We start from the raw sequence: 23,785 nt of genomic DNA, 5'->3' as shown, positions 1-23,785 counted from the left end.
GGTTCAAGCTAACAGGGCAGCTATGCAACGCACTAACCTCTGGCCATCCAAGTAGTGGCCAGCCCTCTCTGGGAAGCGTTAAGGGGTCGTCACACTTAACCAGGACAGGTTCTTAGTACACCCACGCTAACCACCTGTCTCTCTCTTTTATCCCGAAGGAGGAATACATCAGGGTCATGGACCCTGGTGAGCAAGCTGTATGCCTGATGGCCTACAGAGCATGAAGACAATGGAGGAGAGAGAGACTGTGGCTCCTGGTTGCTCAGAGGCAGGAGCAGCAACCTCAGGAAGAAGGAGCAGCTGGGGCTCCCGCACACGCCGCTGAAGAGCTACAGCGAGGGGTCACAGGCCAGTGCCTAGTGACAGCTGGGGTCTATAGACGCCGCCTTTCATTCGTGCAGATGGCCAAGAACCAGTGTCACCAAAAATTGCACGTCTAGGGAACTGGTTGGTCATATCTGCCAGCTGCTGCAGGATTTGACACCATGGGACATGGAGGGCATCCACTGCCAGTGGCTGTGAAAGTGACTGGGGTGCTCAATTTCTATGCCAGTGGCTCCTTTCAGGGCTCCACAGGTGACCTCTGTGGGAGTTCACAATCCGCCACCCACAAATGCATTCATGAGGCCATGGATGCCATCTTCAGGAGGGCACATAACTTTGTGCATTTTGCCCGGGACCAGGTCAGCCAGGATGCAAGAGCGATTGGATTCGCCCAGATCTTGGGTTTCCTACAGGTGCAGGGTGCCAACGACTGTACTCATGTGACGCTCAGATCTCAGTCATAACACATGGTGGACTACATCAACCGTAAGGGGTTCCATTCACTGAATATACAGCTGGTATGCGACCACTAGACTGCAGGTGTGTGCACGGTTTCCAGAGCGTGTGCATGACTCCTACATTCTCAGTTGGTCACAGATCCCTGCAGTCTTCCAGGTTCCACAGAGGCTGCAAAGTTAACTCCTTGGGGACAAGGGCTACTCGCAGAGGCCGTGGCTGATGACACCCGTGCGGTGGCCTCAGACTGCAGCAGAGTGACAGTATAATGAGGCTCATGCTGAAGCTCGAAACTTGGTGAAGCAGACCATTGGGATGGTGTGGATGAGTTTCTGGTGTCTGGAACGGTCTGGTGGAGCCCTGCAATACAGTCTGCAGAGGGTGTCATGCATCGTCATCATCTGCTGTGCCCTTTACAACCTGGCACTGCAACGCGGAGAGCTGGCTGCGGAGGAGATGGAAGAGCTGCATGTCTCCTCCAATGAGCAGGACACCCATGGGTATGAGGGTGAGGAGGTCCTAATAAAAGGGATGAGGCCCTCGCACTGGCTAAACGAGGCGTGCGTGCTCGGAAGGCCCTCATAGCTGCCAGAGTTGTGGAAGATGATGGCGACATGCAGTGAGGTGACTCCATAGTTCCTCACATCACATCTGTGAAAGTTTGAGTCCAGTCTGGCTTATGGCAGTGCGAATGCCCTCTGTGTGAGAATGCTCCTGTCATGGAGATGCAGTGGAAGCCCTAATAGTTGCTCGATTGCAGGAGGATGATGACGATGACATGCAGTGAGGACATTCCATAAATCTTGGCCTCTGAGAGTGTCTGAATCCTGTCTAGCCGAGTGCAGCTTACATACATACATACACCCATCCCCAGGCTGTGCAACTAATTCTCCTTAACTTTCCTAACACTACGTCTTGGTGCTCCCTGGACATCCACAGCAGAGGTGGAGGCAGCTTGCTGACTGTGACACCCTGTCTGCCAGGCATCTATCTGGAGGGCCAAGACTTGGGCGGCCCCGGCCTGCTTTCAGGGTCCTGCTGTGTGGCAGTGGCACCCTCCTTGGCCTGTGGAGCTGGTACTGCTGATGTCACAGGAAGAGGACAGTCGAAGGGATGGACACCCTTGGAGTCACCTGGATAGATTGGCCTTGAGTGTGCATTTGCTGATCCTCCTCTCTATGGGTGCCCTGGAATCCAGGCTGCCTCTTTGAGGAGAAGGGGTAGCCGGAGTGAGATTGAGCTGCGTGGCACCCCTCTCCTGTACACACTGTTGGAGGCCAACTGTGGCATCAGCGATGGAGTTGAGCCCGCACAGCAGCGCAGGAGTGAAGTCCTGGACCAAGGTCTCAATGGCAGCCGCCATCCTACCAGTGTTGACCTCGGTGCTTTGGCATACCAGCACTATCACCTCAGACTGAAGGCGGATGGACTCCTCCATCGTGCCTTGCAATCTGAGGAGTGCAGCGGACATCCCTTCCTGATGTTCCCTAGCTTGCCTTTGCAGCTCCAGCAACTATGACATGACCGAATCCAAAGGCTCATCATCTGACTCGGACTCAGCAAATTTCTGGCCTCCAGCAGGCCCACGAATGCCAGAAACCAGGGAAATCCCTGCCTCTACCTGCTGTGGATTGGACGATACAATGTGCTCTCCAGATTGTGATCCCAGGGCTATTCAAAGCTAGGTCCCACCAAGGTGTGTTTCTCTGCACTGGTGGAGGGTGTGGATAAGCGCTGTGACCCTGCTTTAAGGAGGGTGCCTTCAGATTCCTCTTCAGAAGTTTCTTCGCGGCTTGATGGGAGGCCCTGGGTCATGGGCTCTGTCGGCTGTTTCTCAGTTGTGCCTACGAAAACAAAGGGAGATAATTAGTGTATGGCAGTGGCCTGTGAAAGAGGACACATCACTCACAGCATAGTTGTCTGATGGATGTTGCACTGCCGGACCCTCACTTGGTAGAGCACCGCCAACCTCACCATCAACACAGGACCAGTCCAGATCCTTGCCAGCCATCTGGATGGCTCTGTTTTCAAAGTCTGTGAGGACCTTGATTTTGGGCATTCCGTCACCGGTCTGCAACCCCTCCCTCTTGCTGTGTGCCAGCTTGTCCTGCATGAATGGAGACGGAGAGAGTGTAAGTGGAGCGCCTATCAGGCCTGATGATAAGTATGCCTGGCCTGTGTGGGTGGTGAGTGGCTCTATGGACGGGATGAGGACAATGTAAGTGTGTGTGAGAGTGAATGGTGATGTCCCATGAACCAGCAGTGAGTGAGGGCTCTGTGGATGTGTGATGGGTTTGTGAGTGTGTGAGCTGAGAGTGATGAAAAGAGTGATTTACCCTGGGAGAAGATCATTCATCCTCTTGCAGCACTGGGTGGCTGTCCTCTTTTTCAGGGCGTTGGTGCTAACCACCGCTGCCACCGCCTACCAAACCGGGTTAGTGCTGTCACAGCCTGAGCTGGGGTAGAGGACATCCCAGCGGGCTCCACAGCATCTAAAAGGCACTCGAGGGACATGTTGCTGAACCTGGGGGCTGCAGTTTTCTTCAGTTTCAGGGCCATGTCTTCCGTGCAGCTGTTCTGGTCTGGAAGCACTGAGATGTGTGCTTGCGGCTGAATTTTAAATATGGTGCCCGGGGTGATGGCGGACGGGCAAACGAGAGCCCGCATGCAATGGAAACAAAATGTTTTCCGGGAATGGATCACTACTGAGGCGGGTTTGGGACAATACGGTGTGAAAACCCGCCATTGTGGCCAGCGGGTAAAACCTCATTTTACCTGCCCGCTACCGCACTTAGTGCAAATCTGGGATGATTGTGCCCATTATATAAAACATCTTGGTTTTTTTTTCTAAGCAAACAAAATAACAGTGGAGGAAAAAAGGAAAGCAATTCTCCTAAATCCCTGTGGGATTAAAACTTATAATTGAACCCGTAGTTTGACGGCCCCAAGCTCTCCCGATTCAAAGATCTTCACTGAATTGGTAGTCCTCATAAAGGGTCATTTTCAACCCAAACCCTCCGTAATCATGCAGAGGTTCAAATTTAATTTGAGAGTAAGAGCCCCAGGGGAGACCATAGCAATATACATAGCGAAGTTGAAACAGCTAACTGAACATTGTGACTTTGGGGAGGCCCTAAACAATACGTTAAGGGATTGTTTGGCCTGTGGTGTGCACGATGATGCCGTTCAACAACAGTTATTAGCTGAAGTAAATATCGATTTTTAAAGTGCATTGGAAATAGCGCTTGTGATGGAAAGTTATGAGCGGGATTTGCAGGCCTTACAGGGCGTACAAATTGGTGCCATTTTCCAGTTGGGGTGGGAACAGACTGCCAGGTATGGTGCGAAAACCAAGGAGTCAGCTGCAAAGCAGGAGACAGCCCCTGCTACTCGAAAATTTAAAAACGTACAGGAGACAGCTGAGCAGCAAATCTGAAAATGAGTTGTTGCCGATGTGGAAGTAAATATTTCCCTGAAACTTGCAGCTTTAAAGAGGTGGAATGCCATTATTGTCAGAAAAGAGGGCACATACTGAAGCAATGTAAAGCAAGATTGAGACAGACTCCCAGGCAGCAAACTAAATGGATCCAAGTACATAATGTGGAAGAACCAGAAACTACTAATTCAAATGATTATTCTCTATTTAAAGTGAAAATAGGGAAAACAGAGCCAATCACTGTTCCTCTGCAGGTCAATGGAAAACCTTTAATTATGGAAGTGGATACCGGTGCATCATTGTAGTTGGGGAGCACACATTCAAATATTTAAACAAGGGTACTCAACAACTGAACATGGAGCAGACTTCAGCCAAATTAAAAATGCATACTGAAGCCATACAAGTGAAAGGTATTACCACTGTACCTGTTAATTGCAAATATCAGACAGCACAGCTCCCTGTGATTGTAGTGGAGAGTGAAGGACCAAGTCTTCTAGGTCGTGATTGGTTAAAAAGAAATAAACTAAATTGGTCTGAAATTTTCCAGCTGAGAACTGGAGGACTGCCAGAGCTGCTAAAGAAATATAAGGTCTTTCAAGAGGAACTGGGGAAAATCAAGGGCCTGCATGCTAAGCTCTATGTTGACCCTAAAGCAGCTCCTCATTTTTAAAAAAACCAGGCTTATGTCCTGAGAGAGAAGGTTGACACTGAATTAAACCATTTAGAGAAGCTGGGTAATATTTAGCTGGTTCAAATTTTGGAATGGACAGCACCCATAGTCCCTGGCTTGAAACCAGATCAGACCATCTGTACCTGTGGGGATTACAAGTTGTCAGTAAACAAGGCTGCCAAGTTGGACAAGTGCACTATCCCCAGGATTGAGGATCTGAATGCCAAATTAGTAGGGAGGAGAACTTACGCTAAATTAGATACGAGTCATGCATATCGACAGCTGGAACTGGATGATACATCCAGAGGAATTGTAACCATAAACGCCCACAAAGGGTTGTATCAACACATGCGCCTGCCTTTTGGTGTTTCTTCGGCCTGCATGATTTTTCAGAGGATGATGGAGGGTTTGCTACAAGGACTACCTCAAGATGTGGTCTACCTGGACACCGTTCCTTCACAAGGAAGGGAATCGCTCTTAACTAAGTTGCATAGCGGCATCCTGGAATTTCCAAAATGAAAATGCTTGCAAGAAGCTATATCTGGTGACCAGGTATAGACAGTGATATAGAAAAAATGGTTAAACACTGTCTCCAGTGCCAGAAACTACAGAAGTTGCCTGTTGTAGCCCCACTGCACCAGTGAGAATAGCCTGGTTGACCCTGGGTGAGACTGCATATGGATTATGTAGGTTCATTTCTAGGCACCATGTTTCTATGAATAATTATGCACATTTCAAATGGTTAGATGTGTATGAAGTTAGATTGCCAACATTAGGTGCGACTATAGAAAGGTTACGCAAAGTTTTTCTATACATGGATTGCCAGAAGTCATTGTCTTAGAGACAATGGCATTGCATTTACTAGTGCTGAATTTCAAAGATTTGCGAACCAAAATGGTATCAAACATGTAGAGACAGCACTGTATCAACCGTTGTCTAAAGGATTGGATGAGAGAGCATGGGATGAAAAAAATTATTGGGAGGATCATTGGAGACTAAACTTTCATGTTTCCTATTGCACTATAGAATGACTCCCTCCATACTACTACAGGTTCAACATCTTCAGAAATATTTATGAAGCGCTGCCTTCATATGAGATTAAGCTGGGTACTTCCCAATTTGGAGGGGAAGATAGAGAACTGTCAAGGGAATCAAAAAGTGACTCATGATTTGCATAGTGGAGAGCGAGCATTTACCTTTGGTGAAACAGTATTTGTATGAAACTTCGGTGGTGGATCAAATTGGTTACCTGGTGTAATAGTTTCTGTGACCAGACCATTTTGTACCACGTAGAAGTGGAGGGCTGGATCACCTGAAAACATGCAGATCATTTGAGAAGAAGGGAGCTACCCCAACAACTGGTGTTCCACCCGTAATCATTGTAGAACCTGTTGTCTCCGTTGTGATTGATCAACCAAGGATAGACATGCCAGATGTCTCTGTTGGAGCGGATAACATTGAACTGCCTGTGCCTAAGGAGGTACCGGATGTTGCTGTGGTTCCAGAAAGTGAAGATTCAGTAAGAGATTCTAAAGCTCTGAAAGAGCACCTCGCTGCGAATTGTGCTGGCACAAGATCAGGTGGTCTGAATGGAGAGCTGGTTAGCAGGCAGGTAGATCTTGGTGTAGAGGAATCATTCACCGCTTGCCCAATTAGCCCCCAAATAACTCTGGCCTTACCTTTTCAGGCCCCTTCTGCTTCACCACCTGGTACAATCAGACGGAGGGTGAACTGCACACGCCGCTCAATTGTTCCTCAAAATTGCATCGGGGTCCTAAATACGTCATAAGATCCCATATGTCATAATGAGGCTTCTGCCTGAAACAGTTGAGGGCTTGGGCCACCCAGTAGAAGATCCAGAAAATGTGGCGGCAGGTGTTGTCTGAGCAGTAATGGGGTTGTAAGTCTGTTTTTTTCATGTCGGCTAAGGGTTAAATATTGACCAGGACATCAGGATAATTTTCTGCTCTTCTTCAAAATAGTGCTGTGGGATCTTTTCCATCCAGTTAAGAAAGGGGTCAGTTTAACATCCCATTTGAAAGATGGCACCAATGGAGTGCAGCACCCTCTCAGTGCTGAACTGGAACTTTAGCCTTGATTTTTATGGTTAAGTCTCAAACTGGGACTTGAAACCACAACCCTCTGATTCAGAGGCAGGAGTGCTATTAACTGAGCCACAGTGTGACTGGCATGCTAGCTATCCATTTTAGCCTCTAAGGGTCTCTGCACTACCTTGGGAAGGAGATTGGCTTGAGCTGGGGTGGCTGCTGTTTTTGTGCCTTTGCAGACACTTTTGGCTATTCGTAGCTTTGAAAATGACCCCAGAATTTAGGATAGAGTGAGGGTAGACAGGGGCGTCACTCTGCTGCACTTACACTAATAGAATAAAAACCGGGGTCGTGCTGTGTAGGGGTTGGGGCGGCAATGTGGTGAAGCAATCAGGAGGGGGCAAGTGGTGACTGGCAACTTCCCATGAATTTCATGTGGATCTGGGAATGGCACTCCTGTTCTTCCCAGTTCCACGATAAAGTTAACAATAAAAGTCTCAGAAATTTTAACACCTGTTTCAGTCATGGGTCCTGAATGCCTATACAAGAAACATTACCAGTAGGGCAGGAAATGCACTCCTGGTGCCAAATGTACACACACTCCACCTGCTATAGTCAATGCTTAGGCATCTAATTTACACTTGTGAAATGGGGATAGATCCCATGGCCTATTTCATTTTAAATGAAGTGATTATACAGAATGTAAATTTTCACATAACCTTATTTGAGGTCCAGGTTATTTTCTTAGGCCATAGTTTGGCTTGAATGCCCTGACAAACATTTTGAATTCATGGATGGAATATTATTCACCAAGACCTGTCCTATTCACAAACTGGAGGTTAATTTGCAAATAAGATATACACTTGATACAAAAGAATAGTTTATATATGCATATTGAAAAAAATATACTTGTATGATATTGCTGTTCTTGTGCTTGTAGTGCCTGCTTATATTCCTCTACCAATAAAACAATGCATTTTCTCAATTTAAGGTATCACAACAGTTCTAACAATGACAACACTAAGCATCAGTGCTCGACACTCTCTGCCAAAGGTCTCCTATGCCACAGCCATGGACTGGTTCATTGCAGTCTGCTTTGCATTTGTGTTCTCTGCTCTGATCGAATTTGCTGCTGTTAACTACTTCACAAATGTACAAGCTGAAAAAGCCAAAAAAAGGGCAGCCAAGCATCCTGCAAGGTCGCCACTAACTCCAATAAAGACAGTGTCTGCCTCAGAGGTTATACTTCAGGTAATAGCTTTATCAATAGTTATTATAAAGATGTAGAATGGTGTAGCCAGTTTTAATTGAAAAAATGTGTTTAATTTCCAAAGCAATGCATCTCTTTTAATATTGTTGCTGTTAAATCTTATCAGATATCCTCCCACCACTGAGTTTACCCAGTGAGCAACTGAAACCTAGGGCCAGGTTTTCCCATCCTGATGCAGCATTGAATTGCTTTGGCGGGCAAACGAAAGGGTTGGTGGGACCTGGATCTGGAATCCTCACCCCATTTTTGGTACTAGCCATCTTCACTGACATGTCAAAGTGTCAGGAACCAATGTGCACTTCTGCAGTAGAAGCTGTATTTTTGCTGTTTAGAGGGAGTCATGTAAGTTCAGTAGGCAATGTAAACCATGCCACCGCCATGCACTCAGCAACGCAGCGAGCAGCCCCTCAGCAGTGCAGGAAAGTCCTGAAAACTGTGCAGGTAAGGAAACTCCTGCTGTGCTTTGACTAGAAAAGCCTCAGTAAGGCCTTGGATCTGAAACATTGAAGGAGGATGGAGACAGGGTTGTGGACCCTGAATAAACAGAGCCTGGGCAAAATTCTGCCACCAATGAGGTATCAGTCCATTCAGCCAGGCTAAATCTTGACCCCAAGGGAAGAAGTCTGCTGTTGGATGTGGATGTAGCTCCCTCACACCTGCATGCCATTCAGGCAGAGCATTTGCAGCAGCAGCCTCGCATGCCATGAGGAAAGATTGTTGGGCAGCAAGAGGCCCAACCTCAGCAGCCAGCACTGAAGAGGAGAAGGAGCTGAGAATACCCTGAGCTCCATGTGTAGCACAACAGGCTCATCTACCTGGTGGTGTCTGAATATCAGTGCAGAGGAGACAGATGTCCAGGAAGATAATGACTGACCACTGGCCCCTATAACCACCTACTGACAGGTCCTGTAGGTAGCACTGAAGGTGACTGTGACCCTCAACTTTACCTCGAGTTCATTTCAGAGCTCTGTTGCTGACCCCTGTGGAATATCTCAGTTGGTTGCTCACTGCTGCATCCATGCTGTTCTAGATGCCATCTTCACAGGGGCCGCTGATTTCATCAATTCCCTGATGGAAAAGGCCTTGCAAACACAGAGGGCAATGGGCAAAAATAGCCAGCTTTCCCCAGGTCCAGGGCATCATAGGCTGCACCTGTATGGCCATGAAGTCACCCATGGAAAGACCAGACATGTTCATTAACAGGAAGGGATACCATTTCATCAATGCCCAGGTGGTCTGTGACCATAGGAAGAACTTACACATCTGTGCATGCTTTCCAGGAAGCTGCCATGACTCATTTATGATCTGTGAGTCAAGGCCTCAACTTTTCTCCCCCAATTCCCAGGTATGTGGATGGATTCTGGGAGACAAGGGTTACCCTCTGAGAAGGTGGCTTCTGACCCCACTGAGGGGCTCTCAAACAGAGCCCCAGCACTGGTACAATGAGAGCGCCCGCACACCAGGGCACTGGTTAAGCAGGCAGAAGGCCTGCTAAAAATGAGATTTTGATGCCTTAACCACCCTGGGGGTGTAATGCAATATACGCCTGCCAAGGTCTTTTGAATGGTCATCGTGTGCACAGCATGGCGTATCAGATGGATGTGACACTTGAGGAGGCAAAGTACAAGGGAGGCCTCATATCATTGCAGGAGGAGGAAGAGTTGTGACACAGGACAGGCCCAGAGACATGGAGAGGAATCCATGCAGGGTGCAATTGTTGCAAGGGTCATACTGTATCCAGCAGCAGTACAGTTGAGGGTGCCTTGTGTAACAGATGACAGAACACATATCTGGCACTGGACGAAGCCTCCAGATGGACAAAAACCAAGTCAACAGCCCTCCCATTACACCCATCACATATAGATGGTCTACTGGCTGCAGTCTTCACTGGCACTGGTGAGAAACTGATGACTCCTGTCTATGTTGTAAATGCTCTTTGGCATAGATATGTAAATAGCATGCAAATCATTGCATAAACCAATAACTTTAATATAGCTTTAAGTGAGACAAATTTCTTATCTACGTATAAAAAACACACCACATTGACCCATTCAGTGTTCAAGGTGAACACAGCAAATGCATACACTCCTATACAGTTCTCCCCTTGTTGTCACAGAGGAAGTGGAGCCACCCTGCGCATGTCTTTGGCTCTACAGCTATGAGGACCATTGTGGACAACCTCATTGCGCAAGGACCCATTGGGGCTCTTGCTGTGACTACACCTCCTGCATCTCTCTTAGGGGCAGTTATTGTTGATTGGGACCTCACAAGCACTCCCTCTGTCATAGGGGCCAGGCAAGCCAAAGATGGTGAGGCTCCCTCAAACTGTATGAAAGCCCCATCTTCCTCTGGAACATCCTCGGCCTTTGCTAGGCTTTCCTGCTGTTTTGAAGGAGTTTGTTGCTGGGGCATGTTTTGAGATTGGGTCCTTCTGTCTTGGAGAGTAAGCATGAGACTTGGTTCTTAGACAGACCATAGACATACTCTGGTATCTGCTTATCACTTGTTTATTAGTAATACTTATAAATAGGTTACAGGGTAGGTACGTAGCTCTTAGGACTGATCCCAAGCTCTCTCTTCAGAGTCTACACGACTGACTGGTGTCAGTAGTACATCATCATCTAAGTCATATATTAGTATGTCCCATCTGATAACCCTTAATACTACAGGGCAGAGCTGACACACAAAACGGCAGGCCTGAACTCAGCCTGTCCCTGATATCCTGCCATGAAAATAGTGTGGCAGGTAGTGCCGGTCAGTAGGTGGGATTGTGGTGTTGGAAAATCTCCCAACTCCCCATTCTTGCCTCCAAGTGAAAGTCTGGGCTCTAAAGTCTGGATAGGGCCTGGACTTTATTTGATTTAATTTAGTGAGGGAAGAGACTTTCTGAGCTTAGTACATTTCTTTGAAGCTTAATTAAACTCAAAAAAGGCTACAACAGGCATGTAATCATTTTTGTGTGCACTGCACACACATGCACACACACACATATTCACACACACATACACACGCACATATGAGCACACGCAAATTGACACACACATGAACAGACACACACACTTGAACAGACACACACACATGAACAGACACACACACATGAACAGACACACACACTGCACACAGTAACATTTTTAGCTCGGCATGCATCCCGATGTCATTCTCATGCAATATTTTGGTCAGCGGGCATGTGCCAGAGTCGGCAGTGCATCAGCCAACAATTAAAAGGCCTATTAAGGCCATTAAAAAGTTAATTAAAATACATTTTTTGCTGCCCGTCCAACCTTACGGTTGATGGGCAGGCGAAAAGGCCAAGCGGCCTTTGCACTTTTTTGGAAACCTCATTCACAGGCGGGATGAGGTTTCCAAAAGCAAATAAAAACCAAATAAAAACTTTATTTTTTCATTAATAACATGTCCCTGTTCATGTGGCAGAGTAATATGACAGGACATGTTTCATTACATTTTCATTTTTTAAATTATATTTTTTTCAAATATCTTCATCTCCCTGAGGCAGAGAGCTGCCTCAGGGAGATTATCTAGTGTGCACTCGCACGCATGCGCAAAGGTCTTGCTTGGCCTGTTCACCCTCCTCTCCCCACCCGCACAGACGGCGCTGAGCGCTGCTGCTCGTGTTTCACGCTGGGCTGGCCTTAATTGGCCCGCCAGCGTGAAATTGCTTTCTGGGCCTGATTGTGGGCGGTGGCTGACTTCCCGACCACCCTTGCCGATCCCGCACGCCAAAGGCAAAATTCTGCCCATGAGCAAACACACATACACACACACACACACACACACACGAGCAGGCACAACACAAACACATGAACAGACAGACAGGTGTTGATTTTAACTTTTGACTGATTGAGGGAGCATGCTAATAGCCTATCATTTCAACAATGATGAGATCAAAATGCAGGCTTCATTTAAATCAACCCCCCCAGGGCATACCAATGTATTTTGCCAAACTCAGGAAAATACAATCAACCCAGATGCTACCTAGTTGCAGGTAGCAAGGTAAATTCAACAGAGGGTCTTGATCACTGAGAGGGAGAGCCTGAGGCTGCAGAGACCAAATTAGATTTTTGGGGCCCAACAGAGTACACTCCAACCAGTTCTATCCTGCAATGGTGATGGGAGTCCAATGTTAGTCATAGGTCCCTGATTTTCATGTTGAGAGGCCTGAAACAGGCAGGCACTTCAGTTGCCCAGTGGTGATGAAACTGGCAGTGGATAGTTTATTGGCATTTATAGGGCAGTAAGTCTATTTTGAGTCCATTACCATTCCAGTAACACCAATTTAAGTCTTACAATCAATCACACACACGTAGAGTGATATTTATCTTTCTACCTGGATGGTAGTATGGAAGAGGTTATCCATCTGCCTATGGTAGAATCCACCCAATTGTTGTACCATTGATTTCAATGCAATAAAACTTCAGTGGGTTCTACAATAGGTGACTGACCTGCTCCTCCAGGTCACGACTAACACTGACATAGCTTATGTGGTTCAGAAAAAAATCAATATAACCCTTACTTGAACAAAGCTTTTGAAATTAGCCCTCTAATCTTTCTTCAAATAATTTTTAAAAAATGGATCAGAAATTCCTAGAAGCTAAAGAGAAAAAACCCAATTATGTAGCTGGCTGATCAGTACTTGTGCATCCTGGGAAAGATTGATGATAACTATGATTACTAACCTCACAGGGATTAGTTGACTTTACTAAGATGGAACTCTGCTCCTTGAGGGCATATTTTAAAAAAAAACTCATTCTTTTCTGGGCCCCCGTTAGAGCAGCACATTGATATCTCCTTAGTGTTACCTTAAAGAGAATCACGGTGTGGGAAACAATTGTGATAGTTAGAAGATGGACTAGATAATCCCATGTTCTTTACAAGCCTTGAACTTTTCTATAATTTTATGCTGGTAATCAGGAGTGGAAACTGAGGCTATTTTGCACACCTCCAACTGGCTGAGATTAGTTAACACAGTGCAGACTGAAGATTGAACTTGGAAAGTCCTGGTCTGTAACCTTCAGACATCTACTGAACAAATTTACACTTGTTTGCATTTATATTTACCATTTATAGACATTTCTATTCTTAGTACGATCAACCCTATTATGCAACTAGTCTGCTTGCAGGCATTCAACTTGGTTCATTTGGATCGGGATGATAGGTATGCAAAAGCATTTTGAGTAAATTACACTCAAATTTTCCTTTCCTGTGGATAAACAACTCTGTTCTGCTTAGTCCCTTGTGATTAGAGCCACCTGTGGGTTGGAGTTCTACTTCGTGAAGTACTGATACAAACCGATAATTTCTGGGTAAAATACATTTGTCTGGACAATGAACTTTGCTTCAACGTACAATAGCACCAAAATCGGTATTCTCACATTTACTGGGTCTCACTACTTTTTCCAAAGTTTTGAAAATGGACTGAACAGATATTAGAGCAGTTGGTTCTCTTGAAGTTGTAGCTAGGAATCCAGATTCTACCTGATGAACAACTGAAGAAAATTAAGCTTATAGGCACTATTGCTGTTTCATTCACAAAATCAATTGCAAATAATTCTTTTTATCTATTAAATGCAATGTGAATTCTTAATTTCTATATTGAAGCAATGTTCTTTCTCCCTTCTCCTAAAGCACCCCGATTCCAATGGCAATTTAAGGAAGAGAATGAACTTCTTGGTGCAATCAGATGTCCTTGGCAGTCAAAAAGATCACTTGGGGAATGATAGCAAGAGCGTGACACCAAGACCATCTATAATTGGCCAGGTACCTCCCTCAACTATTGCGCCTCCTTCTGTGCCAAGTCCTGGTAAATTTGGGCACACCCATTCATCCCCTACAATACCATTGATGAGAAGCACACCACCGCCCCCTCCTTGTACTCCCACAATAACTTCACTGAGACCCACACCGGTTCATCACCAATGTGGAGCAACACTTGAACAGAACCTACTACCATCTAGACTATATGGACAAACCTCAAAACATTCTTCACCCACCACTGTTGTGGCTGCCCCAGCCCTTCCTGCAGCTTCACCTGCAAATAGTGGGACCAGCAAAATTGACAAATATGCTCGCATAATTTTTCCAGTAACATTTGGTGCATTTAACATGGTCTACTGGGTAGTCTACCTCTCAAAAGACACCATGGAAAAAACAGAAGGTGATTTGTAATTTTGCTGCTACAGAAAAATTGTATTATCTTTTAGAACAATTCATAATCCATGAAATAATGCAGGGGTTTCATTTGAGGTTTATTAATCTATTGTGTACAGACAACAGGGTTCTCAGTAATGGCTGATTTCAACTGAACAGTACTCACACACAGAACTACCATAGCTTATTGCTGAGGACAAGTTTGTATTGCTGTTGTTATCCTCCTACATGGCATAATGATTTGCCTAAGGTTCGAATAAAGAATTAGAAAGTGGAATATATGAAGTGGAAGTAATGTAGAGAGTAATGTAGAGTAAAGAACAAACACAGATAAACATCTGTATTTAAGGAAACAAAACAGAAATACTGGAAATACACTGCAGGTTCATCAGCATCTGAAGGAGAAAAGAAAAATTCAAGTTCCCAATAACAACTGGGCCTCTTCTTCAGAACTGAGTTTTTCATTTCTGTTTTTACGCCTGGACTCAAGTGATCAGTTAAAGTAATTTTCAATTCTGCATCTTGAAGATCCACTTAACAAAAGATTACATTTTCTGTGGCTCTTCAACATAGTTTAAGGTGCGATATCCTCTTTTTCAGGCTATCCACACTATAAAGAAGAAAAATAATTTACCTTTTGGTATTTTTATAGTAACTATTATTTTCAAATTACACAATAGACACCGAAAACATTTTAAAAAGTGCGTGTGTTTCTAATAGCTGGAAAAGTGCCTATGAAGTTTCAATAGAAATAGAATATGACTAAAATAAGGTGAGGCCAAAATATTGATAATGAACCCTATGTTCACTTCTAGTGACAGGTGGAGACACAGCCTTCAAGTAAATAAAAACTGACAAGAGCAGAACAAGGGCAAGATAACATTTTTATTGTATTCACATTCAACTTCAACCCAAGGTGCTTCCACACCGTGATGTCAGGCTGCACTAGAACATGATCATGTGACTCCCATGTGCTCAGTGGCTTATTTTGTTGATTATATATTTCTGCACAGCTGAATCCGCATCTCTTGTTGGAATGAGAATGTTAATGGCCTGAGAAATGGATTGCAAGATGACAGTATAGGGAGATCCTACAGCCTGGGACAGGAAGAAACAAGGGAAGGAATCATCCGCCCTCGCTGGTGGCAAGCTTGGAGGCAGGAAGGGCGTTTACTTAGGTGGGATGATGGCATACTGGAACCCCGCCGTCTTCCTACCTCCGCTAGAATTAAGTTCTGGATGGGAAGGCCCTTGGTCGACTTTCCTGCCCCACCACCAATTGAGGCCTTGAGTGGCCAATTAATGACCACCTATGGGCCTCATTTCACTGCCGCTGGTATTAACCCAGCTGCAGGCAGGCCTGTTGCCATGCATCATGCACGACAGCTGAAACCGTGTGGCCAGCTTGTCACCTTTGGTAGGCTTTCCTTGACCAAGTGTCTGCCCGAGAGACTGGACATTAGGAAGGGGAGCGGGGCACTGAGAGCCAACTCCCTGCCCTTGCTGCTGATGTTTCTGCACCCCTCTCACACTGCAAAACCCCTCACGCACCCCCCACATGACTTACCTGTGGCCTGGGTTGCTCTGCGATCCTGGGACTCCAGTGCCTGTCCTTCTGGCAGCAGCCACAGTGGCATTGCTGTGCACAAGAACTGCCGGACTCTGATTGGCCAGCAGCTCACAGTAGGTGGGATTTCTGCCCCAGGGGTCTTGATTCCAGGGGAAGGCCCGCCGCTGGCCTCGCCACTGCCTGATTTGTGCATGGTTCGGTGGGCCGGGTCCCTCACTGGCTCTCCAGCTGGCAGCTGAGACCTGCGATGCCTGAACAAGATTCTGCCCAAGAAAAGAAAGTTTTGCCCCCATTTACTGAGCAGAAATCAAGGTGGTTGACTTACTATCCCCTTCTAGCTCTGCCGCCATTTTAACTCGGGCTTTCCACTAGACAGCTTGAGCTCCACCTGAGTGAAGAAGTTTTGTGGGTTCACTGGGTGGACTATGCTACAAGGATGTTCCACTCCCTAAAGGTTAGTTGTGAATGAGATGAGGTCTCAAGAGTAAATCTAAAACTACTTTTGTGGGGTTGGGAGGAGCAACCAGGATTTCTAGTTTTGCTGCTTTAGTTTGTGTCCTCTGGTTTTGTGATTCAGGTAAGTAACCTGAGGGTACATATTCATGTATCATTAAATTTAGTATAAAGTAGTCATGAGTATAAAATAATGTTTGTGCTTTATCTTCATGCCAGCATTTTCATAAAAGTTAGTAAAATCAGGAAGAAATTTCCCCCCCTTGGTCATGTTAATGATGCCTTTTGGTATTTTAGGGAACTAGGCTATGTTGTCTCTCAAGATGGCACTCTCCAATGAAAATAATCTTAATTTTAGGAATCATAATTGTTTCCCTTCTATCCAAATCATGATTGCCTTTTTGAATATAAGATGCCAAAACTGCATCCAATTCCAACCATGGTGTTACCAAAGAATTGCGAGGTTAAGTAACCTGTTTTCACGTATAATATGATGACATGTATCCCAGTTAACCTGCCAATAACACTTTCCTGCTGACTAGATGTTGATGACTGATAATCACAACCAATCATTGCATTTCTATGAGAAATGTGCATTAGGCCCACCTTTTACAAAGACGTTCTTGAGATAGCCCATTGCACAATCACTTGGAAGGCAGGCTGTGCTCAATTTTCTAATAAGAAATCCACCTCCCCAATTTGAATGGGTTAGTCACACAAAAAACAGATTGTCCACACACACAGTCATTTTTACTTTTATTTCATGTCCCTGAAAGCACTTAAGATTTTTGGGAATAAGTAGAACCCATTGAAAAAATTCTTGTAGACATTGGATCTCATTGCACTCTTTATTTGGGCATAAAGATCTGTAAGATGCTCAAATTTGGGGGCCAGAGTCCTGCACCACATGGACATCTGAAAAATGTTGCACGCAAAATTAAGGTGACCCTGGCAGTTACTTAAAACAAGTGCTAGGCACTTTACATCTGTAAATAAAGGACGCCATACCCGCTTTAGGCCCCTTGATGAAGTAGGCCTGTGTTGAGTAGCTAGGCCTGTTCCACTCAGGATTCTTCAGTGACTTCCATGGCCTAAACAGTGTCTACCAATCTGGCCCAATGTGGCCAGATTGCCAGTTCATTTCTGAAACTGGGTGCTGATGTATTTCTATCCTATTGATTTTGTTTTTCTAAATCAATCATACTTACCAGCTTTCTCACCATATTCATCAATTTCTCTACTCTCCAGCACTGTATCCAGTCTAATCCCCATTGAGAATGTTTGCTTTGATGACCTTTCCTAGTTACTTCTTTCACAACACTGTTATCCTTTGTGTGGAAAAAAAGTTCACTTGACCTCCCTTCTTATTAACTTCCTAATTCCTTTTCCTTCCCATTTTCATCCATTAATTTCCACTCTCTGTTTCCTCTCTTTGTGAAGTGTTGACTCTCAGCTGGGTTTTAATTGGTATCATCTGATAAGTTAGCTAAGTGAAAGCCAAAGCAGTGAGGGCGTGAATTTCTGTGTTGGGTTTTCCTTTACTTCTGTTATAACCCTGTCGGAAGAGACCCTAGAGAAATGGTGCGTATACATTTTACGTTATTGTCCCATGGTTTCTGTAGCTTTTTGGCTCAAGTTATGGCAGATGCCTGGGGTGGAAAATCTCACAGAAATTCACCCTCTTAATGTCAGTGATCTATTTGAGTTTGGAGAAAGCAGGAGAGAGGAGAATATCACAGCCGAAACCATTTCTGCCCTAATCCAATGTTCTTATAGTTTCACTTCCTGCAAGGGTCACTGAATACTAATCCATCAAATTTAAATTCTTGATGCCCAGATTTATCCTTTGACTTGCCTTTGTGCCCATATAAATGACAGTGATGTCCTTCCTATAACTGGGTTTCAGAACTCATTATAAAACTAAAAATGGAGTCTGACTAGTGCTTTTTACATTTTACATTTAAGATAAATGTCTTTAACTTGATACTTTATTCTTCTGTTAATGCAACAGGAACTTATTTGCCATTTTTATTGCAGCTAAGCACAGAATTGATGGTTTCATAGGTTGAACTACTATAATGTCTAGATATATGTCTAGATCTCTCTGCTGATCAGCAGGATGTTTGAATAAAAACAAAAAATGCTGGAAATACTCAGCAGGTCAGGCAGCATCTGTAGAGAGCAACAGAGGGTGGATTTGTCCCAGATTTGCATCAAGTGTGGTAGCAGGTGGAAAAACCAACGCTCTACCTGTCAGCCACAGCTTTTCACACCGTATCATCCTAAACCTGCCGCATTAATTATGCATTCCTGGGGTACACGCCATTTCAATGGCGGGTGGGCTCCGATTCGCCTGCCACGCCACCACCTTGCCATTCATCACACACACACACGCACACAAAGGATCACACGGTGCAGAAGAGGCCCTTCGGCCCGTCGAGTCTGACCTGACACGTGAGAAACACCTGACCTACCTACTTAATCCCATTTACCAGCACTTGACCCATAGCCTTGAATGTTCTGACGTGCCAAGTGCTCATCCTGGTACTTTTTAAAGGATGTGAGGCGACCCACCTCCACCACCCTCCCAGGCAGCGCATTCCAGACCGTCACCACCCTCTGGGTAAAAAATGTTTTTCCTTACACCACCCCTAAACCTCCTGCCCCTCACCTTGAACTTATGCCCCCTTGTGACTGACCCTTCAACTAAGGGGAACAGCTGTTCCCTATCCACCCTGTCCATGCCCCTCATAATCTTGTATACCTCGATCAGGTTGCCCCTCAGTCTTCTCTGCTCCAATGAAAACAACCCAAGTCTATCCAACCTCTCTTCATAACTTAAATGTTTCATCCCAGGCAACATCCTGGTGAATCTCCTCTGCACCCCCTCCAGTGCAATCACATGCCAGGCACCACATTTAAAGTACAGTCACGCTCAGTGCTGCCAGCCCAGGACTGCAGCAAAGAAGACATGGCCCCGAAAGGTAAGAAGGCTGCAGCCCTTGAGAGCCTACTGGACACTGTGGAGACCTGCTGTGATGTTAACCACCCCAGCTCTGGCCGCAGGAAGGGCAACTACATTACCATTCTGGCTTGGTAGGCGATGACAGTCGTGATCAGTGCCAATGCTGCACAGAAGAGGTTGGCCATCCAATGCAGATAGACGATGAATGATCTCACCCGTGCTGCCAGGGAATGGCAACCATCTCATCACTCTAAACTCGCACACTTAAGCCCATCACACATTCACTGGCATCTCACTCACTGCCAGCTCAAAGGACACCACTACTCACTGTCTCACACACTCCCTCACATGTCCATCTGGCCTCACCTCCTCTGGAGACTGCATCCTCAGCCCTCCCCACCTTGCAACATGTGCCCCTACACACACCATGGGATACCCCCCTTCCCCAGTACAGCTCTCATCCTGCAGCCTCTTCCCTTGCCTGGGGCCACTTCTCCCCCTTCCCCAAGCAAACCCTAGCCCTACAGCCATTGAAGAGCCACCCACATATGGCTGATCTGGAAGTTAGAGACCTGCCCGTGAGCCCCCTAAAAGTTATGTGGTGCTGTCTGTGAAGCCTGTGAAGTCTGTGATGACTGTGAGTGCTGCCTGTAGCAAGTTAGGCAACAAACCTTGAAGTCCAGAGCAAATGTACAGCCTGCTAAGTACAGGCCTTATATATGCTGTTGTGAAACACGTTGGCGTATTTTCCCGCCGGCATGGGTGGACGATCCAGCAGGGTGGGGGTGTGGGTGACAATTCCGGTGGGCTAATAATGATATGCTGATATATTACAATGAGGTTCCTGACGTCCAATGGCGGGAAACATGGCCTGTTATCGGCAGGCTGTGTGGATGATCGCAAACTGGTTTCACCCCTTCGTGAAACCGATCGTGCCATATTGTCCACTTACACCACTGAGCACGCCTGATGTCAATGGGCATGGAAAATCCCAGCAAGAGTTAATGAGCAGGATTTTCCAGTCCTGCCCACCACAGGAGCGGAAATTCCCACCCTCAGTCAATGGACCTTTGGCTTGTCTGTCAAATGTTCCATCGCATCCGTGATAATTCCTGCTGCGTGGGGGACTGGAAAATCCTGGCCAATGTTTCATACCTGAAATGCTGCCTGATCTGCTGAGTATTTTCAGTATTTTTTGTTTCTATTTCAGATTTCCAGCATCCGCAGTATTTTGCTTTTACATTAGCAGCATGTTTGATTTCCTTCATAATCCTTCTTTATAAACAGTTTACATCAATTTATGCTTTGCAATGTGAATTCTGCCTATAATATGTTCAGTAACATGAGACCGGAAGATTGACCAGACACAGGGATATATGTTTGTGGTGTGCTTATGATCTGCTGCATGAAAGATATGCCACCAAACTGCAAAAGTGTAGGATATATGTCTTACTGTCTTTAAGGAATTGTCAGTATTTTGTCCCCATCTCGGTTGTCTTTGATGTGATTACTTCGGCTTTTCTACTGTGCCTAGACATTTACCTGTCTGTTGTTCCCACCATCTTCTCTTCCGCTATATCATCTATCCTTTTGATACCCATAACATTATGTTTTGCCAGTAATGTCACTTCTCCATCTGATATCTATCTTTTCAAAACATTTCATACCATCTCGACAATTGTCTCTTTGAATCCTGCTGGTGAATATCAGTCTTTTTGTCAGCTCATTTCAATGGTCCTTGAACTACTTTAATGCATTTCAGCTTATTCTTTTCTTTATTGCTGCTTTATTATGTTTGTATTTCTTTTTCTTGTTTTATGATTTACTTCTACTTCTTAGTCAAAACAATAATTTGTTCATCAAGGTCTTAGTCTCTCCACAACAATTCAAATTTGAATACGTAAGGTTCCATCAGCCATTTTAAAATATTTGATTGTCTCATGCAACCATTATGCTTGAGTATGTTTTCAATAAATACAATTATGTGGCAAAGTCACCACCCCAATGAAAAAGAACATCTGCTGAGATAATTGCTAAACTTGAAGATGAAGGATAGCAATATGTTCTAAACTCAAGGATACCAATATATTTATTCATCATGGCCAGTCTATATGTAAATGGGTAAATACGATAATAACACTGGCACTTTAGGATTAAAGAGTACAATATATTTGTGATAGGTATAGAGTTAACTAAATATATTAAACCACTGATTTTTTTCAATAGTTAACAAACACTAAGGGCAAGATTTTCAGCTCGGCATGATGGCGCATGCCCAACATGCCCAAGCGTGAAATAGCGCATGATGATGTCAGACAGGCATCCCCAATTCATCACGCACTCACACGGTATTTCGGTCGGCAGGCGTGCGCAAAAGTCAGCAGCACGCCCGCCGACAATTAAGAGGCCTACTAAGGCCCTTAAGCTGGTAATTATGTTGAATTTTTCATTGCCCGTCTAGCCTTATGGTTGGCAGGCGGGCGAATATGCCAGATGGCCTTTGCGTTTTTTGCGAAGCCTTATCCACAGGTGGGATGAGGTTTCCAACAGTGAATAAAAAGAAAATAAAAAATTTTTAAACCCATTTTCAACATGTCCTTGATCATGTGATAGTCACATGTGGGGACATGTTTCCCTTATTTTTCAAATCTTCATATTTCATTTTTAAATCCGTCAGCTCCCTGAGGCTGCTCTGTGCCTTCAGGGAGCTTTCAGTGAGCACACACCTGTGCATGCGCAGACTTAAGCACTTGCGCACCTCCTGCTCCCACCCTGGCAGCACTGAGGCTCTCAGCATGCGTTTTATGCTGGCTGGCTGTTAATTGGCCAGTCAGCGTGAAATTGTGGTCGGGGTCCGATCGCAGGCAGCGGACCGTTTGGCAGCCACTCCCAGGCCCGTCTGCCGTGCTCGCCTGACGAGGGGAAAATCCTCCCCCAAGAGTTTACATTCCATAGGAAAAAAGGAATGGCATTTTCAGTTCACAGAATCACCTCTTACAATGAGCACATATTGGTGCTCTATTACCAGTTTATGGCCTAAATACTGGTCCATATTTGTTTTCTGTTGGAATTACTAGGCTTTGCAAAACTAAAGAAAGTAACTGGAGGAACAGTAGGAAATGATCTTTGAAAGATGTTGGAAGAATTCTGTCAAAGTTTAAGATTGCAAATATTTGACATTAATACCAGAAGCTGCAAATAGACTTTTGAGGTAATAAAGAAGCCTAAAACCATGTTTGGAATCACATGTAACATTTTACTCTTGCCTGTGTGTCGTATGTCCCCTGATGAATGCGTAGCTCTGTTGCAAAGTTCTGTGCTAGGTTAGGTTGTGCTCCTGATTGATGTCTTGTGTAACTGTGGCATTTGATTGTACATACAATGTATAAATATTTTAAATAAATATGTTATTAAATGAAAATATATCTATCATTACTGATCACTTTATAGATGATTTTCATAGTGAATCTCTGCAAGTTAATTCACTTGATTTCAGTCATTAAAGAACTATTTTCTGTAATCCTTTTTGCATTTCTTCTATTGATAATCCAAAGTTTTCATATTTGTTAAATAAATGTGTGCCTCACTGTTATCTACCTTCTAATGAAGCCCCTGCAAAAAATAAAAATTATTGTATGAATAAAGTATTAAAAAATGATTGTCATTATAGCATTTAACTATGCCAGGCCCTTTCATTTTATTTGATTAGATGTAAAATTACACTTTGTAGACTTTGCATTACATCAATTACAGTTTAAACAGCCACAATGGAAGAGAATGTAATGTGAACATATACATTTTCACACTTTAAATGTACTTTTTGAAAGCGATGCCGAATAAATGTGTTGGTTAACTAACATATCATGTACTTGAAAAGTGCAGGCCCTAGACCAATGTTATTTTGCAAGCAAAAAAACTTCATGCATTATTCATGTTATTTCAATTTTGGGGTTTGACTTAAAATGTCGATGGATTATTAAAGCAATATTCATATCTAGTGAATTTCTCTATGTGAGTGTGAATGTTGTTAAATGTATCACAATTTTGGAGGGCTAGCCAATCATCTGGCAAAATCAATCTCTGGTTATAGTACAGTCTTTATGGTGCATATCTTTTCAGTCACTTTAACAATCCGTAAATGGTTTCTGTTTTTTTTTAAAATGGTGCAAAGTACATCAGAATATCATAAGATAAAGGTATTGATATCTTACTGGAGGAGCTATAAACAGGCAAACCTTTGTTTTCTCAAATCAAGGGTAAAAAAAAAAATATGTAATTTTTTCAGAACTGAGCATTGAATCAAGGGGCAGATTTCCCTCTTTTGTCCTTGAGCATTAAACAATAGCGTATAGAGGAAAATTGGATGGGGATGATCATGCACTTATACTGCAGAATACTCAGTTTTGCATATATTAATTTAGATGCACA

At 44.5% G+C, this 23,785-nt stretch overlaps 1 protein-coding gene across 1 annotated transcript in view; it reads left to right on the top strand.

The window, feature by feature from the left end:
- Positions 1 to 23,785, top strand: part of gabra4 (gamma-aminobutyric acid type A receptor subunit alpha4) — a 109,193-nt gene that overhangs the window by 59,499 nt on the left and 25,909 nt on the right. Inside the window, exons 8-9 of the mRNA XM_078564574.1 lie at positions 7,926 to 8,185; positions 13,848 to 13,979. Coding sequence (XP_078420700.1) covers positions 7,926 to 8,185; positions 13,848 to 13,979 — 392 coding nt within the window. The remainder of the gene's footprint in view (positions 1 to 7,925; positions 8,186 to 13,847; positions 13,980 to 23,785) is intronic.

Source organism: Cetorhinus maximus, chromosome 1 (assembly GCF_964194155.1).
Source record: "Cetorhinus maximus chromosome 1, sCetMax3.hap1.1, whole genome shotgun sequence".
Taxonomy (NCBI): domain Eukaryota; kingdom Metazoa; phylum Chordata; class Chondrichthyes; order Lamniformes; family Cetorhinidae; genus Cetorhinus; species Cetorhinus maximus.
The sequence above is the reverse complement of the archived record's forward strand: the minus strand, read 5'-3'. Positions and strand labels throughout refer to the sequence as shown.